Source organism: Muscardinus avellanarius, assembly GCF_963383645.1.
Source record: "Muscardinus avellanarius genome assembly, chromosome: 1".
Lineage (NCBI taxonomy): Eukaryota > Metazoa > Chordata > Mammalia > Rodentia > Gliridae > Muscardinus > Muscardinus avellanarius.
The window spans coordinates 151,392,185-151,410,787 of record NC_137786.1 but is presented as its reverse complement, the minus strand read 5'-3'; the positions used below and the strand labels follow the sequence as shown (position 1 = coordinate 151,410,787).

The 18,603-nt window shown below is 38.8% G+C and overlaps 1 protein-coding gene across 8 annotated transcripts in view; it reads left to right on the top strand.

Annotated features, from left to right (window-relative positions):
- YAP1 (Yes1 associated transcriptional regulator) overlaps positions 1–18,603 on the top strand; it is a gene marked incomplete at both ends in the record, with an annotated part of 132,691 nt that overhangs the window by 40,593 nt on the left and 73,495 nt on the right. For all 8 annotated transcript variants that reach the window (XM_080719699.1, XM_080719697.1, XM_080719698.1 and 5 more), the window contains one exon: positions 16,842–16,957. In XM_080719699.1, coding sequence (XP_080575825.1) covers positions 16,842–16,957 — 116 coding nt within the window. The remainder of the gene's footprint in view (positions 1–16,841; positions 16,958–18,603) is intronic.

The window sequence follows — 18,603 nt, the reverse complement described above, 5'->3', positions numbered from 1 at the left end:
CACACTCTGAGCTACCAGCTCATTAGTCACTCTCATCTTAGTTACCAGATAGACCATCATAGTTCACATTAACCCTTTCTTAATAATGGTTTCCAGTGTAAGAGTATTGATATCAACAATTCAGATATGCCAGAGAATATGTAAAGTATTTCCTTTAAGTGAAAAGGTGAAAGTTCTTGATTTAATAAGGAAAGAAAATATTTGCTGAGGTTGCTAAGATTAATGGTAAGAATAAATCTTCTGAAGAAATGTTGAGGAAAAAGAATTTCCTGGTAGTTTTGCTGTTGTTCCTCAAACAGGTTACAGTCACTGTGTGTGATAAGTGCTTAGTCACTATATAAAAGGCATTGAATTATAGGGTTCAGTACTATATGTGGTTTCGGGGATCCATAGGGGGGTGCAACATAATATTCTGTGAATAAGAGGGAATTTCTCTATTGGCCTTCTGTCAAAAGGAAGATCTTTGAGCCATGCTGATGCACAGGTCAGTGAAACTGTGGGAAGGGAAACTGCAGGGGAGTTGACTGCTGTATTCTCCCCCCCCCTACATAACCAATTACTTGAGTTTATTATTCTGTGCCATAGCACAGTATAGACAAAAAGAAGTGAATGGTTTATTTGTGAAGATTGATGATATATTGGTGAGATAAGCAATACCAAACACTTGTCTTTGAGAATCCCTCAAAACTGAACTATTATTTTTCATCTTTGCTTTTCCTGCACCTAATACTATGCTTAGTGTTAGGAAATTAAGTGTTTGGATGATAAGTAACTTATAATAACTACTGTAATTTTGAAAAAGAAATTATCATTAATGGATAGTCACTAGAAGGTTTTATGAGATAAATACACCTCATCGATTATTGGGAGAAAGGGATTTGGGGACTTTTGTTCTTCTGTTTTAATGGTTTCCATGGCTTTTACATGGAGGTTGCTCCAACTAGCAGTTTTTTTCTGCTACTACGCTTCCTAACCTGCTCCAACCACAGAAGCTTATTTGCCAAGTTGCTTATTTGTATATCCTCTGTCAAATGAAAAAAGCCAGTTTTGTTTGTCATTATCCTAATTTGTCACAGGAATATGTTTTTGAGATCTTGAGTTGTAACAAATACTGGCTTCTACATAAAACCTATAAAAACCCTCTTGGTTCCAAGCATGGTGGTAAACGCTTGTAATCTCAGTACTTTGGGAGTCTGAGATAGGAGTATTACTGGTTTATGGCCAGCCTCAGCTACTTGGTGAGGCCCTCCACAACTTAGTGAGGTCCTGTTTCAAAATAAGAGTTAAAGCCGGGTGTGGTGGCTCACGTTTTTAATCTCCACACTTGGGAGACTGAGACAGGAGGATAGCACAGGTTCGAAGCCAGCCTCAGCTACTTAGTGAGGCTCTCAGCAACCTAGTGAGACCCTGTTTTCAAACAAAATATAAAAAATAGGTCTGGGAGTATAGCCTAGAGGTTGAAAGCCCCTGGGTTCCACCCCCAGTACCACACACACACACACACACACACACACACACACACACACACAGAGTTAAAAATAGGACTGGGAAACTGGGTGTGGTGGTGCACACTTGTAATCCCAGCATTTGGGAGGCTGAGACTGGAGGATTGCAGTTTGCGAACAGCCTCAGCTACTTAGTGAGGCCCTCTGCAACTTAGTGAGACCCTGTTTCAAAATAAAGAATAAAAAGTAGGGCAGGGGGTGTAGATCAGAGGTTGAATGCCCCTGGGTTCCATCCCCAGACCCACACACACATACTAAAAAATAGGGTTGGAGGTATAGCTTGGAGATAGAATGCCCCTGGGTACAAACCTCAGCACCACAAGAACAAACAAGCAAACAACACCAAAAAAAAAACACCTTGTTAAAGGTGTGTTTCTTCTTTATGCATCTAAAATGATTCGTGTAATAGAAATCAGTTTGGCCTAATACTAATAAAATTTCAGTTCTTTAGCTGTATCCTCTGCCTTGATACTTACTGTAGTCTAGTACTTTTGTCATAATGCCTCACACCTCCACAGAGCTTCATAAATCTATAGGAAGACTTTATGAATGTTCTCTTTTGTTCTTAAAATATTTATGACAGTATATTAGGCACGGAGTATTCTTATTCTTTTTTCTTTTTTTTTTGCGGGTCTGGTGGTAGAACCCAGGGGCATTCGACCTCCGAGCTACACCCCCTGCCCTATATTTTATTCTTTATTTTGAAACCGGGTCTCACTGAGTTGCAGAGGGCCTCACTAGATAGCTGAGGCTGTCCGCGAACCGCGATCCTCTGGTCTCACCCTCCCGAATGCTGGGATTACAAGTGTGCACCACCACGCCCGGATAGTATTCTCATTCTTAATGAGCTTACAGTAGAGTGGGGTTTAAAGGGCATATATGTAGCCCTTTATGGAGGCACATGCCTGTAATCCCATTGCTTGGAGGGCTGAAATAGGAGGTATCTTAGGTTCGAGGACAGACTTAGCAACTGAGCGAGACTCCCAGCAACCTAGTGAAATCTTGTTGAACGAGAGTGTAAAAAGGTCTGGGGGTTCCACCTATTCCCAATTAAAATGACAGTCATCAAGAATACAGACAACAGTGCTGGGATGTGGCTCAAATAGAGCCTAGCGTGTGTAAGGCACTGGGTTCAATCTCCAGCACAGCGCACACATACATGAAAAAAAAAAAGGGATTATAAACAATAAATGCTGTTGAGGATATGAGGAAATAGGAACTCATACACTGTTGGTGGAATTGCAAATTAGTATAACTGTTGTGAAATTCCTTAGAAGACTGGGAATGGATCCACAGTGTGTATGATACAGATATACCATTCCTGGGTATCTTTCTGAAAGGAGTGAAATCAGAATATTACAGTGATATATGCATATTCATATTTATAGCAGCACAATTCACAATAGCCAAATTATGGAACCAGCCTATAGGTGCCCATCAACAGATGAATAGATTATGAAATTATGGGTTATACACACAGTAGAATTCTACTCAGCTCTAAGAAAGAACAAAATTGTGTTATATTTATGTTATGTGGAAGCTAGGGATAAATTGGGATATAAGCAGGACTCCAGATAAAGGAGGAGAAATCTCAGTGATTGAGGGGGTTTGGAAAGGAGACTTGATAAAGGAAACATTTCAGTGAGACTAGCACATAAACAAAATGATTCATGCCAGTCTCAATATCTTGTAGGGGGAAGGGGAGGGAATGGAGTAGTGTGGGGGAAGGAGTGCTGAGTGCATGTATGTCCCAATCACTCTGAACTTTATTATGGTGTGAGATTACAGTGCACCAATAAGAGTCTGTATTTTTTAAAAAGGGCTATAGGTGTAGCCTGGAGGTAGAATGTCTGGGTTCAATTCTCAATACAGAAGAGGGGTGGCATATATACACAACCCCCTGATAAGTGTAGTGGTAGCTCTGTAAAGAAGTTTCCAGGAGAGTACTGGTAGGGCCGAGTGGAGACTGGGAGCGCTCAGGCCAGCCTTCCTAAGTGTGCATTTGAGCTGGCCTCAAAAACTTCTGAGAGGAGACAGTGGGTGTGGAAAAGGTATTGAAGAATTACTGTAGGAGCAAAGGCTTAGAGACATGAAATAGTGATTGATAGTTGAAGTTTTCCTTCAGGTATGATGCATTTTTAATATTTTGAGGATTTTAGCATCTTTCCAAATATTAATGACATCTCCAGTTGGAATTCATCTTTACTGACTGAGATGTTCTAATTTCAGGCCTAGTCTTTGTTCCATCCCTAAACCATTTTAGTAGTTCATCCTTGTGGAGCAGCTAGATGTTAGTTTTGAACAATAGTGACCAAACTTTCTACAATATCATAGATATATTGATAACAGTAGGCAAATTGCTGCCAAGTCCTACCACTCTCCCATTGCTCTTCCCACCAAAGTTGTGGTAGGCAAAATATCTTGTAAAAACTCTGGTAAAGAGACTTTTTTCTTCAATTTTTATTTTTTATGTTTATTTATTTATTGCAGTACTGGGGATGGAACTCAGGGTCATTCTGCCTCCAAGCTATACCCCCAGCCCTATTTTCTTTTAATTCTTTAATTTGAAACAGTATCACTAAGTTGTGGAGGCCCTAAGTAGCTGAGGCTGGCTGTGAACCTGTGATCCTCCTGTCTCAGCTCAAATGCTAGGATTACAAACTGCACCACCACACTCAGCTTTTTATTCTTTATTTTGAAACAGGGTCCCATTAAGTTGTGGAGGGCCTCACTAAGTATCTGAGGCTAGCCATAAACTTGTGATCCTCCTGTTTCAGTCATCCAAGTACTGGGATTACAAGCGTGTTACCACCATACCTGGCTCTTCCATTTTTTAAAGATACAGAGAATTCAAGGAAGTCTTTATAATTAGGTATTTTTGTCTTCTCATCAGATATTTTTCGAATGTATGGTTCTTTTTCAGTTGTTAATCTTTTTAGTTGTTTAAAGGGAGTTTCAGTGAAACACCTAACAGATTTGCCTCTGCTCAGTTACTCATTTTCCAATTTAATAAACAGCCTTTTTACTAAGTTTTTTGATTGCCAAAACTTGATTTTGTTTTTTATAAGCTACTGGGTGTATGATCAGCCCTTCCCTCCTCTCTCCTTTCCTTGTTCTGGGGATTGAACCCAAGGGCATCCTACCTCTTAGCTACATTCACATCCCTTTTTATTTTTTGTTTTTAAACAGGATCTTGCCAGGTTGCTGAGAATATCACTACCTGCTGGGACTGTCCTAGAATCTAAGATCCTCTTGTCTCAGCCTCCCAACTATTTGGATTACAGGCCTGGGTCTTCCCTCCCAGCTGCCCTTTTTCTTTTTGCTTTGAGAGATAGGCTCTTACTAAATTGGTAAGGCTGGCCTCAAATTTGGAATCCTCCTACCTTAGTCTCAGGGGTAGCTAGAATTACAAGTGTTTAGCATTTTAATTAGGAGGCTAGAGAAACCTCTCCATACAAAGGAACTCTTAAAAAAGAAAAAAATTCTAAGAAACAGAAACCTGTGCCCTTTGATCCTTAAAGCTTCATATAAGATTGAGGATCCAAACTGCCAGCTTGGTTCATATAGGCTGTCCCTAATACTTGGTGTTTATAATATAACCTTTTTATTTATTTCTCTTTAAACATCATGACTGATTTTTGTAGCATTTTCTACCAGTATCCATAAAAGTCCCTTCAAGAAGGTGATAATGTATTTCATAGTATAATTGAATTTCATAGTCATATACTTGAAAGGTTCAAAGAAGAGAGCTGTAATTTTATTTGTGACAGGATCATATTTTAGTTGCAATTTATAGAAAATAAATTGAATCCTGGTTTTCAGCATGAACAAATGTTCTCATTCTGGTGAACTACGGAATTTACCAAGTAATTTTCTTATGCTTTCTGTCTCTCCCTTTCTGTCTCTACCCCACCCATTACTGGGACATGATCCCAGGTGTCCTCTACTATTGAGCTATACTCTCTGCTCCCTCTTTTTTTTTTTTTGGTGGTACTGCGGTTCCTGGAAGCCCGTCTACCTCTGGGCTACACTCTCAGACCTATTTTATAGGTTTTATTTGGAAACAGGGCCTCTTAAGCCAGTGGCTGGCTTCGAACTTTCTCCGCCTTCCAAGCTTGGGGATTACAAGTTTGGGGATTACAAGCGGACGCCACCATACCTAGCTTTTTTTGTTGTTGTTAAAATAAAAAATCTTGCAAGCCAGGCATGGTGGCATTCGAACCTTCTCCGCCTTCCAAGCTTGGGGATTACAAGCGTACACCACCACACCTAGCTTTTTTTGTTGTTGTTAAAATAAAAATCTTGCAAGCTGGGCATGGTGCCCCCTTTTTTTTTTTTTTTTTTTTTTTTGGTGCTGGGGATTGAGCCAAGATATACCCCCTCCCCCAGCCAGATTTTGTTTCTTATTTGGAAACAGGGTCTCACTAAGTTGCAGAGGACCTCACTCACTATCCCAGTACTTGGGAGGCTAAGACAAAAGGATCCCAGGGCCGTGGCCATCTCCAGCTACTTACTGAGTGAGACCCTCTGCAATTTAATGAGACCCTGTTTTGAAATAAAGAAAAATAGGGCTGGGGGTGTAACTCAGAAGTAGAATGCCCCTGGGCTCAATTCTCAGTACTGCAAATATAATAATAATAATAATAATAATAATAATAATAATAATAATTTGTGAAATGACTTAGAATCCTCTTTCCTCTGCCACCCAGAGAAGCTGGGATTACAGACATGTACCATGCTGTCTTGCTTTCTCTCCCTCTGTCTTTTTTAATGAATATGTAAAACTCATAGGAAACATAAAGGAGATATTTAATCTCTTTATAATATAGTTTTGATAGACTGCTAATTATTCTAAGCCAGTCCTGTAAGCCTTGTTTGGAAGAGTGTTTAACCTTCATTTTTTTTTTTTTAAAGGCAGGCAGGCAGGCAGGCAGGTAGGCAGGATCAAAGAGAATTCAATGGATGGAAGAATGGTGGGTGACTACTTGGCCTTGAATGAATAAATTCCACTACCACTTGCATATGAAATAGGCCCAGAAAACCATCTGAATGTCTATAGTAGTAGTTCTGTATAAAACATATTCATTTATTTATTATTACCAGTAACTTTAATTTAGCTGAATGGTTCTATCACTGTATGTTAACTTGTTACATATTTATAATTTGTTAAAGCCCAGTTGTATTGAAAATGTGGGAAGCTTGAATGTAGCCATAAATACACAATGGATATGGTTCCAGGTTTGTTAACTAAATTTGAGCCCAAAGACTGAACAGTGTTGATATCAGGTACTACTTTATTTACTTTGGTACTACATTATTTACTTAAAAAATGGTTGGATGAAGCCAGGCATGGTGGTGCACATCTATAATCCCAGTACTTGGGAAGCTGAAATAAGGAGGATCACAGGTTCCAGACCAGCCTCAGAACTTACTGAGACTATGTTCCATAAATAAATAAGGAGCCACAGGAGGAGCAAGACAGTGCAGTTTAGGAAGGCCCAATGGGAAGGTCAGCCTTGCTCAAGGGGCGAGGAAGGAAGACCCAAGGGGAGATTGCTTGGTTGTCAACTAAACCTGCTCATGCAAAATGAAGCCCAAGAAGGCAATGGGAAAGGATACATTTTTGGACAAAGAAGTGCAAACAAAAGAGAAGAGGGGAGCAGAGGGAAAGCAGTCCGAATTGGCTAACCAAAATACTAAAGACTTGCCTGCAGAAAACGGAGAAACTAAAAGAGAGGAGAGTCTAGCTTCTGATGAAGCCCAGTGGGTCCCTGTCTTCTTTCTGGTACAATCCAGAAAAATATTTTTTATCAACTATTTTGTAAATGTAAGCTTTTTTTTTAGTAGCTCTAGAAACATTTTTAAGAAGGAGTCCCACCTTTCATTTTTTAAGTGTAAATGATTCTTTTTTTTAAAGGTGAAACCATTTGCTGTTTTTTTTTTTTTTTTTTTTTTTGTATAACCAGGAAATAGTGGGATGTTGGATTATGGAAGGCTACGACTGTCTTGGGTGTCAGCTCGACATTCTATAGGTGGGAGGTTAGTCTTATATCCTACAATACAAAGCATACTAAATGGCCAAAAGAGGGGAGCTAGGAGTGTAGAATATAGACCTCCCCTGAGTTCAATTCCCAATATCACACACACACACACACACACACACACACACACACACACACACACAGTTGTATGAGTAGAATGCTTTGTTTTAGCACAGCAAGCAGTCTCTGTGTGAGGTATTTATTCTTGTTTAATGTGACTGTCATATATCACAGCTGCTAAAGCTGAGGCCACTTGCCTGAGGTTAGGTAATTTATTTCCCAAGTTAAGTAATCTCTTGCCTTTCCACTAGTGTCCTGTTTTCTCTTCTGATTGTGGAATGCCTGAAGGCATTATCAAAAATTTAAAGTTATCCAAATAACATTTCTTAAAGTGATATCTAATAATGAAGCATCAAATAAAAAAAATTACATACTATTTAATGAACAGTTAAGACAAAGTAATGACTTTTTATTTGTATAGGAACTCTCTCTCATGGTTTGATATACATATATCTTTTCATCCTAAAGATGTAGTATAGCATATATAAAAGTTACTTTTTCTCAAGCTACTTTGTTAACTTCGATAGGAATCATTTTAGATTATTAGAAATAGTTTATGGGTGTGGTGGCACACACTTATAATCTCAGCATTTGGGAGGCTGAGACAGGAGGATTGTGGATAGAGGACAGCCTTACTTAGTGAGGCCCTTTGCAACTCAGTGCGACCCTGTTTCAATATAAAGAATAAAAAATTGGACTGGGAGTATAACTCGGAGGTAGAAAGCCCCTGGGTTCTATCCCTAGTACTGGGGGAGGGGGGGGCCCAGAAGTATTTTATTTTTGTAGTGTTATATCAGGTATTATTGAAAATAAAGAATTAAAAAAAATCCAAGATTCTTTTATTGTTTATATTATTTTTGTCAAAATGGCCTGTAGGTTGTCAGCAGTCATTCATGTTAAACATGTCATGTCTGCTTTAGTTTGGTGAGGGCCATTTGCCTCCTTTGCTCAGCAGTATTTAGTATGGATTTTCTTGGGGCTATCATCTTAGTGGTTTTTTATTTGTGTAATGTTTCCAGAAAATTAGGCTCATCCTGTATTAATTTGGGGTGGTGTATTAATTTTGGGTGGCTGAAGCCATGTTGTAGTAATAATGTTTGAAAACTTGAGTGTAGTCATAAATATGTAGTGAATGTGGTAGCAGGGTTATAGCTAAATATTACTGATTACCTTGCAGTGGCCCAAACAAATCCTTATTTGGAAGCTATGGTGTCTGATATGGCTGCAGAAAGCTGATTGTAGCATTATTTGACTGCCTAAACCTGTCTGTCTTCCTTCTAATCCTTGGGTGAGGGCCTGAGGCCTAAGTCATGTCTTGGCACATGAGTTCAGAGTTGTACTCTCGTCTGTGCAGGGCTGTTTTCCTTTATCCCTAGCTGGAGCATTGTAAAATGTAAGGAAAATATCACCAAGGTCTTTAACTTTGTTGTTCTTTATTTGATCTGTAGTAGTTTCATTTAAATTTGTATATATTTATTTGTTTTGTTTTTGGTGGCACTGGGGTTCCTGGAAACCCTTCTATCTATGGGCTACACTCCCAGACCTATTTTATATTTTTATTTGGAAACGGTCTCTTAAGCCAGCAAGGCTGGCTTCAAACCCGCGCCATCCTCCTGTCCCCGCCTCCCAAGTGCGGGGATTACAAGCGTGCGCCACCAGGCCCAGCTAAATTTGTGTATTTAAATGTATTTGTATAAATATCAGTTTAAACAAAACAGTGGACTACAAGACCCATTTTTTGAGGGTTGAATGCCTAAATTTTTGAGTAAATAAATATTGTATAGAAGGTTGTCAGATTGTGAGAGAATATTTAAAATGGCTAGGTTGATTGTTCTATTAATATTATTTGTGTGGGGGCGGGTATTTGGAATGGAACCCACTAGCATTCTGCCTTCAAGCTACATCCCCAGCCCTATTTCTCACTAAGTTGCAAGGGCATCACTAAGTTGCTGAGACTGGCCTCGAACCTGTGATTCTCCTGCCTCAGCCTCACAAGTGCTGGGATTACAAGCATGCACTAGTACACCCAGCTCCTTATTTTAAAATACTCAGTAGCTAATACATCTCTCTGATAATTTCGTGGTGGGGGTAGGGGTGCTGGGGATCATACTTAGAAATGCTAGGCAAGTGTTCTACCACTGAGCTTATACCCAGACCCTCCCAGGTAACATTGATGCATGGTGTTTGAGGGCCACATTTTGTGTGGGGGGTGGGTTGGGAGGGTTATTGGGATTGGACCCAGGAACATTCTACCTTTGACGTACACCCCCAGCTCAATATTATTTTTATTTTGAAACAGGATTTCATTAGGTTGATGAGAGCCTCACTACTTGATACGGTTGACTTCAAACCTGTCATCCTCCTGTCTCAGTCTCTCTCTCTTTTTTTTTTTTTTTTTTTGAGGTGTTAGGGATTGAACCCATGGGCATTCTACCTCGGAGCTACATCCCTAGCCTGCTTTTTTATTCTTTTTTTTTTTTTTTTGCGGGTCTGGGGATGGAACCCAGGGGCATTTGACCTCTGAGCTACACCCCCTGCCCTATTTTTTATTCTTTATTTTGAAACCGGGTCTCACTGAGTTGCAGAGGGCCTCACTAAGTAGCTGAGGCTGTCCGCGAACCGTGATCCTCCAGGTCTCAGCCTCCCTCTTTGTTTTTGAAACAGGGTCTCACTCAGTTGCAGAGGGCCTCATTAAGTAGCTGAGGCTGGCCTTATCACATATCCTTCTGTCTCAGCCTCCCAAGTATTGGGATTATAAGCATGTGCCACCATTCCCAGTTTGTGGGTCACATTTTGAATTAATAACTATAGTAGACTTTCTGAGACGTAAAATTTCTCAGAGCGTTTTTTAAATAAATTTTTATTGGTGCATTGTATTCATACATCATATTGGGATAAAAAACTTGTGTGGGCATACATGTACACATTGCCCATTTAGCCCCTACCCAATTCCCACCCCCTACCCCCTTCCTTCCCCATCCCTGTTTTTTTTTTTTTTTTAATTTCTTTCATTTTCCTCTAAGGTGACTCTTCTTTCTAAAAGGTGCTATGGAGACCTTATTGTAGGGAATGAAGAAAGTTGAATTCTGAATTTTCTTCTCTTCAGACTACAATGATGTGTCATTTTTTTATATCATAAATAAAGAAATACAGTTTTGGGGAGACGTGATCTTAGTCATAGCATTATGAAAAGAACAGTGTTGACCATCACTTCAGGAAAAGGCCACTTGGGTGCAGGATGAAGAGAATTGTGTCTCGGGGAGCCACCTTGATTTCCTTAAACAACTCTTCCATCCTCATTTCTTCCCTAGAGAGTAATAATTCTCAGTGGGAGATATATATGGGTATGCTGCACTTAAATGGCAACATCATTAAATTATGCTTAAATGGACTTTTAATTTGGGAGTAAATATTAATTTTATTTAACCTAAGGCTATAAAGTCAGATTACAATGTGGTGTGAAATTTGCAGAGTATAGTCAGTTGTCACATTTGTTTTTATATATTTCTTTTCATATTTGTTCCTAATTTTAACTTATTTTTCATAGTCTTTACTGATAGCCAAGTCATTTAGATTTTGATTTCAGTTTTTTATTTCTATAAGGTGCTACAGGGACTGTTGCCATAGAGGCAAAGTGTGTAAGTTGTCTCATCCTAAGGGATTTCAATATGGGCATATCTCTGAACTTTTGAAGATTCTAGAAGTAGTCCATGAAAGATTTATACGAATGTCAAGAGCATATGGTTATGGCTTAGGAATGTAGCTCATAGCAGGATTAGATTGAACAATGTCTCATTGTTCCTAGAGTCAATTAAGCGTGTAGGTTTAGCTGGTTTGAGCACAGCCTCTAGCATGTGACTCTATAAATAACACTTGCACAACAAACACGGGCTTGATAAGTGAGCAGTAAATCTGGGCCCACTGCCCACTCTCAGTACAGCCATCGTTGTGTTTTGAGGGCCCACAGTAATAACAGAAATTTAAAATTAAAGCATTCTTCACACCCATTTGGTATTCTCAGTTTCCCAGCTTTTATCTTGTTGTTTTCCTAAAAGTCAAGTGTCTTTAGTTTGGTCACTTGGTTTTTTATTAGATAGTTTTGTGGTCTTAATACATTTTAAGTACAAATTTGATCACTTCTGGGATGTGGATGATATGGTTACTCAGATGTGTCTGGCATAAAAACAACACATTTTTACCATTTATCTTTGTTTATATTTATTGGGGAAATGGATAAATTTCTAACAATTCCCATAGTACAAATGAATTTCCAAGCTAGGCAGCAGAGATGAGTTCACAAAGATGTATTTTATCAATGTCTGTGGTGATTTTGCTCTTGGCTGAAAGTATTTCTTGGGGGGATATTTTTGTTTTATTTTTTTCTCTAGTAATATGAGGAATATCTTGAATGTGTGTTAGGAGCTTAACACTTGACAGCTGCATTTTTAAAATTTTCTATTTATAAGGTTTGCAGATTATCTTGTTGAATGTGTGTGTGTGGGGGGGTACTGGGGGTGGAACCCAGGGGCTTTTCTACCTCTGGGCTATACTCCCAGACCTGTTTTATACTTTATTTGGAAACAGGTTTTCACTAAGTTGCTGAGAGCCTCACTAAGTAGCTGAGGCTGGCTTCGAACCTGTGTGAGCCTCCTGTCTCAGCCTCCCAAGTGGGTGTGCCACCATGCCCGGCTTATCTTGTTGAGTTTTTCTATCATCAAGGACTCTTAGAAGAATAGGGAAGAACTAGGCTGTAGGTACCTGTACAGATACATTGTTGGTATTTTTGTGAAAATAGGTTTTACAAGTTTGGTAGTTTAGAGGAAAAATATTTTCAAAATTGGATTATGAAAAGAGAATAAAACATGCACTATATAGTTTGGTTTATGTTTATAACAGTGTTATTTTACTGGTACTAGTTATAGACTTTAGCCAAGTTTACCTCATTTTACAAATTGAGAGTTTGAGGGGACCCACAACACCTTAAATTTTTGGTTTGGCTATTTCTATGTCCAATATTTAAGCTGTAGTTCTTTGTGTATGTAGTATTTACTTTCCAGGCAGTTTTCATCCTTAAGACAGTATGAGTGATCAAGTCTCATAGGAGTCTCTAAGGCAGTACTTTTCAAATTTTAATGTACATACAGGTCACCTGTGGATCCTGTTAGACTGCAGATCTTCCTGGTGGACTGAGTGGAGCCTGAGGCTGTGCCTTCTGACAAGCTCTCTGGTGTTAGTGCTGCTGGCCCGAGACCCACACACTTTGAGTAACTGGGATGTAAGAGAACAGTTACCCGTTCCTTGAGGTTTCCAAACTTTTATCATACTATTAGCATCAATATTCATCACTAAATTCACTAGTTTTTAGCTTAGTTCTCTGGAGTTTTCACAAATTGGCAGCATAATATCAGTCCTAATATAATGTCAGTCCTAAAACTTGAGGGTAAATGTAAGATGGTCATTAATGTTTTCCTGGGACTGTTCTGAAACCCATTCCCATTATGTTGATTTCATAAATAACAATTATGAACTCAGTATTTGAAAATGAAATATACAATCAAACATTTGAAGTGTTAAAACTACTGGGATGGGCTTTGGCTTGTACTTAGAAGTGTTGCTTATTCTTTGCCTTGGTTTAGCTAAAGAGTTAACTGTTTTGTGACTTAAGTAAGAAATAATTGTACCAGAGGTTTCCAACATTTTTAAAATTTTTAACAATTAATGCTTTGGCAATTGGTTATAAGAATTAAGTTATTCTTTTATTTTCAGATTATTTTATTGTTTTTTCTTCTGTGAGGTACTATGTCTATACCTGTTGGATTCCTTTTGTAGCTTGTTCTTAATTCTAACTGGATATTCTTGGCCCACCAACCTTGAAGTACTTTCTATTTTAAATATTAAACTAACAAAGAAATGAAGTCAAGGTTATTTGAGGGCCTTTTGTGTGTTAGAGTCAGTTCTAGTTACTGTATATATGGTACTGAATTTAATCCTCATAACACTTGAGAGTAAGTCAGTCCTATTTTGTTGAAGATGAAGCAGATTGATAAAACTTGTGTGCACAGTTTAGATTGCCATTAGCAGAGCTGGAATTTTAATATATATATATCTGCCTTATTTTTCCAAAGAGAAGACTTCTAACAGGAGGCATCTAGGACTTTAAAAGGTTAGAAGCAGAGCGTGCATGCCTGTAATCCCAATATTTGGGAGCATTAAAGGTTCAAGGACAGCAATGTAGCGAGATGCTCAGCAACCTAGCAAGACCCTGTTTCAAAACTAAAAATAAACCAGGCATGGTGGCTCATGCTTTTAATCCCAGCATTTGGGAGGCTGAGATGGGCGGATCCTGGTTCGTGGATAGCCTCAGTTACTTAGTGAGGCCCTTTGCAGCTTGGAGATCCTGTTTCAAAATAAAGAATAAAAAGTAGGGCTGGGGGTGTAGCTCAGAGATAGAATGCATGTGAGTTCAATCCTGTGTATGTGTGTACACACACAGACACATACGGATAGAAACTAGGACCAGTTGTGGAACAATTACCTGAAAAGTCCAGCAGATGTTTCAAAATTATAATAGTCATATTAAATGTATATAGCTGGCAACTCTTTTTTTTTTTTTTTTTTTTTTTTTTTTGGTGGTGGTACTGGAGTTCCTGGAAGCCCTTCTACCTCTGGGCTATACTCCCAGACCTATTGTATGGGGCATTCGACCTCCGAGCTACACCCCCTGCCCTATTTTTCTTTATTCTTTATTCTTTTTTTTTGGTGGTACTGGGGTTCCTGGAAACCCTTCTTCCTCAGGGCTACACTCCCAGACCTATTTTTATTTGGAAACGGTCTCTTAAGCCAGCACAACTGGCTTCAAATGTGCATGATCCTCCTGTCTCCTTTTCCCAAGCGCAGGGATTACAAGCGTGCGCCACCACGCCCGGCTTTTTTATTCTTTATTTTGAAACCGTGTCTCACTGAGTTGCAGTGAGACGCATTCACTGAAAGTATACGAGAAGAACCAACATCAAAATGTTCTGACAAACTGGGAGTAGTGGGTCATGACTGTAATCCCAGTACTTCAGAAGCTGAGACAGGAAGATCCGCAGGTTCAAGGACAGACTCAGCAAGTAATGAGACGCTCATTATCCTAGCAAGATCCTGTTTCAAAATGCACCTAGACTCAATTCCCCAGTACCACACATACACAAAATAAAATCTGACAGTGTTTACTTCCAGATGGTAAGGTGATATTAGAACTTTGCTGGGCGACAGGTATAGTTCAGTAGCAGAGTGCTTACCTAGCAGTGTAAGGCCCCTCGTTCTATCCCCAGCACCGTCAAAACAAGAAAAGAAAGATAAAACTCTATTTGCCAATTTTTTAAATTAAACAATCATAAATTTGTACTATTTTTTGAATGGAGGAAGAGACAGAAGAGTTTTTTAAGAAGAAACCCTCAAAGCCATTTTTGTAGCTATTTAAATTTCAGATCTTATTTCCCTGTTTTAGTTAATCTAGTGTGAGATCACAGGGTTGATATTGGTCATATATACAAATTGCTGCTTCTTTCCCAAAATGATAGCGGAGAATAATTTGCTTACCTTGAAGGGGATGTAGAATATCATACTTCTTCATTCCTGCAGGAATCTCAGCACTAAGACTATCTTTAGGAACAAGATAAACTAATTCTTCTAATTATTTTCTGTGTTTAATTCTGAGAATACTGTCTTAGGAAGTAAGTAGTGAGCCTAGAGTGGGCTTAGACAACCCTATGATGCTTAAAATAAATTTTTTACATACATCAATAGAGTTGCCAGGTGTGGTGGCAGACGCTTGTAATCCCAGCAGCTACTTAATGAGGCCCTTTGCAACTCAGTGAGACACTGTTTCAAAATAATAATAAATAGGGCGGAGAATGTAGCTCTGAGGTAGAATGCCCCTGGGTTCCATCCCCAGTACTTTAAAAAAAAAAAAAAAAAGATACAAAGGAGAGCTTCATGCAAAAATCTTTGAGTTTTTTTCTGGCTATTATTTCAGGATAATTTTGAAGTAGTTTCATTTTAGTTTTGTTTCACAAAAACAAACATTTGGAAAAAGAAAACCAATATTTATTAAAAGTCTATCAGATACTGTGCTAAATGCCTTATAGTTTATAGTTAATAGAATCTTTAACTGTTTTTATCCCTACTTTTATGGAGGGCACATATATTTTACATACATATATTTCATAGTATGTTACCAATATGGAATTTTCCAGCAGGTAACAAAAGGCTTGTGTAGAAATGTTAACCCAAGCCAGGCGTGGTGGTGCATGTTTGTAATCCCCGCGTTTGGGAGGCGGAGACAGGAGGATCGTGCAGGTTCGAAGCCTGGCTTAAGAGACCCTGTTTCCAAAAAAAAAAAAAAAAAAAAAATTTAAAAATAGGCCTGGGAGTGTAGCCAGGAGGTAGAAGGGGTTCCAGGAACCCCAGTACCACACCAAAAAAGCAAAAGAAATGTGAACCCAAGTCACAGGCAAAAATGAAAACTTATAGTTGAAGCTTTAAATTATATTTTGGTTCTAGAGTCTATATTAAGATACTTTTGGGGGAGGTGTGTGCGTGTGTGTGTGTGTGTGTGTGTGTGTGTGTGTGTGTGTGTGTGGCACTAGGGATTGAACCCAGGGGCATTCTACCTCTGGGCTACATCCCCAGCCCTGCTTTTTATTCTTTTTTTTTTTTTAAGTTGTGAGTGCCTTATTAAGTTGCTGATGGTGGCCTCAAACACATATGATGATACTTCTATCTCACCTCCCAAGTACAGGGATTACAAGCCTGCACCACCATTCCCGGCTGTGTTTTACTTTTAAAAGGGGTTCTTAGGCCTAAAAGTGATAAGTAATTTTGCATTCTTAGCACTAGGAAGAGAAAAGTGGACGGTTCTCTTAATGAATCTTTTGTTTTAGTCATATGATTACTCTTTTCGATGATTAACAAATACATTTAAATCTTTATTAGAAGTGATAATTGTCCTCTAGGTGAAGATTATTTCTCTTAAAATTTAAGACATAACTTTTTCAAATGTTGCATTTTATAAGATCTAGAGGTAAATGTTGAGTATTTTAATGGTGAAAAATATCTGTTACAGAGGAAGGGTGGGAAAAGTGAGGTGATTATTTGAATATTAGCCTGTATATCTGCCCTGTTTTGACATGGAGACTTATTTTTAGGGCATAGGATTTGTTATCTAATGCAGTGGTTTGTTTTGTCTTAGTCACATCGATCAGACAACAACATGGCAGGATCCAAGGAAAGCCATGCTCTCTCAGATGAATGTGGCAGCCCCCACCAGCCCACCAGTGCAGCAGAACCTGATGAACTCGCCCTCAGGTGAGACACTGTAATTAGAGCATGCAGAGTAATGCTTACTCATTGGTAAAACTTGTTGTTGGAAAGTCATTGTTCTTTTAGGGGAACTGGAGCATGAGTGATGTTTCTATCCAGTTTCATTTGGAGACGTTTTATTTCAAAATAATATGATCTGTATGATAGCATCATTTATCATTAGTCCAGAAGAGGGCCAGTAACTGAATGCCAACAGTTTAAACTAAATTCAGCTCTGAACTATCTCAGATTTCTAGTTTTATTAAGATGACATGCACATTGTGATTTATTTTGCTGCATTCTTGTGTCTGAGGTCTTTGAGTTGAAGTTTCTTTTCTCTTTTTGTGGTTTGATAGAAAGCCAAGCTATAGTATTCCTTTCTTTTTTATGTGCTAGTCCTTTTTTTTAATATTTTTTTATTCTTTTGTGGTACTGGGGATGGAATCCAGGGGCATTCTACCTCTGAGGGACACCCCTCAGTCCTAATTTTTTGTTCTTTATTTTTGAAACAGGGTCTCACTGAGTTGCAAAGGGCCTCACTAAGTAGCTGAGGTTGTCTGTGATCTGTGATCCTCCAGTCTCCGCCTCCCAAATGCTGGGATTACAAGCGTGTGCCACCACACCTGGCTCTTTTTTATATTTTAATAAGGGCAAAGAACACACAAAATTTATAACATATCTCAGTCATGGGAGTATAAGACTACAAGTTCTAGTGTGCCTAATCTACTTTTTAAAGCAGATATTCATTCTGCTTTAAAATCATTCATTCACCCTAAAAATACCTGGAAGGAAGGAACTTTGAACCCAAAGAATCTTTCTTATTCCTGAGTTTTATTAAACACTGCTTTCTTCATAAAGATAAACTAGAGGACAACTGGATATTGAATAATCTGACATTTTACTTGAATCTGTAATTTTTCTAACATATGGGAAGTAGTAATGCCCCTGTGATATAGAGGAAGATATTAAAGGAAATAATGCAGTTTATATTGAAAGTTTTTATTATACTATACAAAATAGGTACTAAGTAGAAGTGTGTTTTTCTTTTTACTTTTCCCTAATCAGATAGATACTGTGTGGCCTCTTTCTCCTTTGTTAGGCTCTGTATGAATATTAGGGAGGAGTACCCCTTCTTCTGGGCTGGATTTCTGATCTCTCTTCTGTCTCCATGCCTGGTGCTCTGGTTAGCGATGGCAGCTTTGTGGCAGCCCTAGTGGTTTTATCTTCTTCACAACCTGCTCATTTTTCCTATCCAGAAAATCAACCACAGTACTGATAGCTGCACTGTAGTTTTCAAAAGGGCTGTTGAGGGTGAGAGGTGGTGCTATTAGTTGACCTGGAGGGTGGGTCCCTTGACAGAGAGCTCATAGAAATAAAAGTGTCCGTGAAGATGATGCCAGTATGCCAGAATGGTTTTGCAGTTCTCCAACTCTGGTGTTGCTTTAGGTGGGTTAAAAACCTAAATTCTAAAGGGTTAAGGATTGAAGATGGCCAAGAAGGCATAATTTTTTTTTTTTTTTGAGGTCCTGGGAATGGAACCCAGAGGCATTCTACCTCCAAGCTACACCCCAGTCCTAGTTTGTATTCTTTATTTTGAAACAGGATCTCACTAAGTTGCAGAGGGCCTCCCTAAGTAGCTGAGGCTGGCCGTG